Below are 3,779 nucleotides of genomic sequence, written 5' to 3' on the forward strand. Positions count from 1 at the left end.
AGCTGAAGAGCTGAGGGACAGCGCCCAGGCCCAGAGTTCAGGTCCCACGACCGGACCCCCCCAAAAAAAAAAAGCTGGACATGGTGCTATCGATCAAGTGGTAGGGTGCTAGCATTGAACACAGAGAATCTCAAGCATAGGGCCCAGACCCAGATTTCAAGCCCCAGGACTGGCCCAAAAAAAAAAAAAAGTTTAATAGACTTTCTTGCCTGGGCTGGCTTTGAACTGTGATCCTCAGATCTCAGCATCACATCATGAGTGGATTACAAGCATGAGCCACTAGCATCTGTCCCATGTGCTATTCTTTTTTTTTTGTTGGTTGTGGGGCTTGAACTCGGCCTGGACGCTGTCCCTGTGCTGTTCAGCTCAAGGTGAGCATTCTACCGCTTGAGCCACAGTGCCACTTCCGTTTTTCTAGTGGTTTTTTTTTTTTTAATTGTGAAAATACTGTACGGAGGGGTTACAATTACATGGGCAAGATAATGAGTACATTTCTTATCAAGCATTGTAGCCTCCTCCTTTGTTTCCCCTTCCCATCCCCCTTCCCCACCCCCCACCAAAGTTGTAAAGTTCGTATTTCCACATAACAACTTGTACATCTCATTGTTGCAATGGATTCACCTGTATTCCTATTTAAACGATTTGTTTTTTCCCTTCCCCTCCACAAATTATACCAACTCAAATACAGTGAAAGCAGGGGTTATACCGTGGGGGAGGGACATACAAAGTTTCTAATGGTTTTTATTGGAGATAAGAGTCTCATGGACTTTCCTGCCTGGCTGGCTTTGAACTGTGATCCTCAGATTTCAGCCTTCTGAGTAGTTAGGATGACAGGCGTGATCTATCGGTGTCCAGTGCCACTTGGTATTATTCTTTTTTTTTAATTTAATATTTTTTTTGGGGGGGGTCTGGTCATGGGGCTTAAACTCTGGGCCTGGGCGCTGTCTCTCAGCTCTTCAACTGAAGGCTAGAACTCTACCACTTGAGACACAGCGCCACTTCTGGCTTTTTTCTTTTTTGCTTATGTGGTATTGAGGAATCGAACCCAGGGCCTCAGGCATGCAAGGCAAGCACTCTACCGCTGAGCTACCTTCCCAGCCCCTACCACATGTTATTCTTAAGCTATGATATTTGGGATTTCAAACTCCCTTGATTTAAATCAGTGAAACTTTCCTGATAGATTCTCTCCTTTCTTGTTTGTCACCTCTCCCATGGTCTGGGGATGTAGGTATCTCCTCAAAAGGATATGACCCAGTTTTGGCCAGTGACGAACTCTCCAACCTTGTTCCAGCTCTCCCAAACAGAGAAGAAGCACCCTTTCCCTTATTGGAACCCCAGGACCAGGAGAATTTGGAGCCTGTTAAAAAGAAGATAAAAGGAGGTTAGAGTCTTGCCACTCTGCCGCTTCGGCCTCTTACAGGGCTTTAATACTTTCTGAGTGTCTGTTAGGTGTGAAATAGTGTAATAAGTCCTGGCTATAAATGATGATAATTTCCCTGAGATGTCAAAGAAGTGCCGTTACTAGAATCTTAGTTCTGGAGAAAAGACACTGAACATAGAGTGTGCCGTGCCGTGCCGTGCCGTGCCGTGCCGTGCTGTACTATGATGGTTGTTGTCCTCGGTGCCCCACTTTTTGTTAAAGGTTTATGCCCTATAACAGCTCACGTTTTCAGAGTGAAAGTGTGGGCCTCTTTCCTGTTTTCATTAATTCCGATAAAAACTGCCTTTTATTTGCTGTTTTGTGGTGTGTGTACCCCTGCATGAGTGTGTGTGTGCGCGTGTGCACATGCATGTGTGCACATGTGCATGACAGTCCTGAGACTGAAAGCCTTGCACTTTCCTTTAGCTTTTTTGCTCAAGGCTGGCTCTCACTATCCAAGCTACACCTGCTTTTTTGCTGATTATTTTGAGATAAGAGTCTGACAGACTTTTCTGCTGTGATTGTCTTGGATCAGAGTAGGTACAATTGCGGGCATTAGCCACCAGTACCTGGCTTAGAACTGTGTTTACTTCCAGAGTATACTTATGGTCTGGTAATTAGACTCTGAGTTGCAGAATTGATACCAAAAGTTTTCTGACTTAATGTGACAGGATTTTTTTTTTTATTGGTCTGGTTGTGGGGCCTGAACTCTGCCTGGGCGCTGTCCCTCAGCTCTTCAGCTCAAGGCTAGCGCTCTACTACTTGAGCCACAGCGCCACTTCCGGCTTTTTTCTTTTTGCTTATGTGGTGCTGAGGAATCGAATCCAGGGCCTCAGGCATACAAGGCAAGCGCTCTAACACTGAGCCACCTTCCCAGCCCCGTGACAGGAATTTTTTTAAAAAATACATGTTCTCTTTTTTTTTTTTTGATGGGTCATAGGGCTTGAGCTCTGGGCCTGGGCACTGTCCTTGAATTCTCCAGCTCAAGGTGAGTGCTCTACCACTTGAGCCACAGCACCACTTCCAGTTTTTTGGTAGTTAATTGGAGAAAAGAGTCTCACAGACTTTCCTGTCTGAACTGGCTTTGAACCATGATCCTCAGATCTCAGCCTCCTGAGTAGCTAGGATTACAGGTGTGAGCCACGGACACAATATGTTATCTTTAAGTGATAGTTTGAACCTTTACATTGGGATGAGTTAAAGAGAAAAAAACCTATATGTTTGCTTATTTGTTGTGCTGGTCCTGGGGCTTGAACTTAAGACCTTAGTCTCTCATTCAGCTTTTCTGCACATGGCTGTGGTTTTGTCACCTAAGCCTCTAGCTTTGGCATTGTGCTGGCTAATTAGAGCATAGAGACTCTCAGACTTTTTCTGCCCTGGCTGGCTTTGAACCCTGATCATCCAGGTGGCAACCTTATAATTAGCAAGATAATGGGGATGAGTCATTGGCCCCTGGCTAAGAATCTATACTTTAAAAGCCAAAGTTTAGTGGTTGAGGGTGTTCCGGGATTGATACAAGAATCAATAACAACAAAAAAGCATAAAAAGTAAAAGCCATGGAAGTGATGCTGTCACTTGAAGTGAGCAAAAGAGGTCAGGGACAGCACCCAGGGCCTGAGTTCAAGCCCCATGACTGAAAAAAAATGTGTGGTGGTATGGTAATTGGTGGTATGGTGTGGTAATGTGCTGGTGTGGTGATATGATAAAGTGGTAGTGTAGTGATGTGGTAATGTGGTGTGGTAATGTATGGTGACCTGTTCTTGTGTAGTGGGGTGGTGATGTGGTTTGGTGGTATGGTAATGTGGTGGTATGGTGGTGTAGTGATGGCCACGTGGCAGCTACAACTCAGTGTGATCAGAGAGCATTGTGATAGAGAGATGCGGAACGTCCGTAGGGAAGAGGACTTGGACTCTCTGAGCTGGAAAATTGGATTGGCTTGAGGAGGACACAGAAAGAATTCACAGCAATTACACTGAAAAAAATGCAAGGCTTTTTAAAAAATATGTGTAGTCTCCAAAATTTATCACAAAAGTCTAGAATTCTAGCACTGGAGCCACATCTGCACTTCCAGCCTCTTTTGGGGGCTAATTGGAGATCAGAGTTTCTCAGAGTCTCCCATCTACGCTGGCTTTGAACTGTCGCCCCTAAGATCTCAGCTTCCTGAGTAGCTAGGATTACCAGTTTGAGGATTACTGGCTAAGCTCTCTTTTTTGAGATGAGATCTCACTGTATTTCCCAGGATAGCCTTGAAGTCCTGACCTTAAGTAATCCTTCTACTTCAACCTCCCAAGCAATTGTGACTACAGGCTCATACTACCTGGCCAGGTGTGTCCATTCTTTTTCTCTTTCCCTCTCCCTC

At 45.1% G+C, this 3,779-nt stretch overlaps 1 protein-coding gene across 1 annotated transcript in view; it reads left to right on the forward strand.

The window, feature by feature from the left end:
- The window catches only part of Chfr (checkpoint with forkhead and ring finger domains, E3 ubiquitin protein ligase), a 23,710-nt gene that overhangs the window by 6,942 nt on the left and 12,989 nt on the right, over positions 1-3,779 (forward strand). Inside the window, exon 5 of the mRNA XM_013023170.1 lies at positions 1,214-1,381. Within this exon, the coding sequence (XP_012878624.1) occupies positions 1,214-1,381 (168 nt within the window). The remainder of the gene's footprint in view (positions 1-1,213; positions 1,382-3,779) is intronic.

The sequence above is a fragment of the Dipodomys ordii genome, unplaced genomic scaffold (assembly GCF_000151885.1).
Source record: "Dipodomys ordii isolate 6190 unplaced genomic scaffold, Dord_2.0 Scaffold66, whole genome shotgun sequence".
In the NCBI taxonomy this organism is placed as follows: Eukaryota; Metazoa; Chordata; class Mammalia; order Rodentia; family Heteromyidae; genus Dipodomys; species Dipodomys ordii.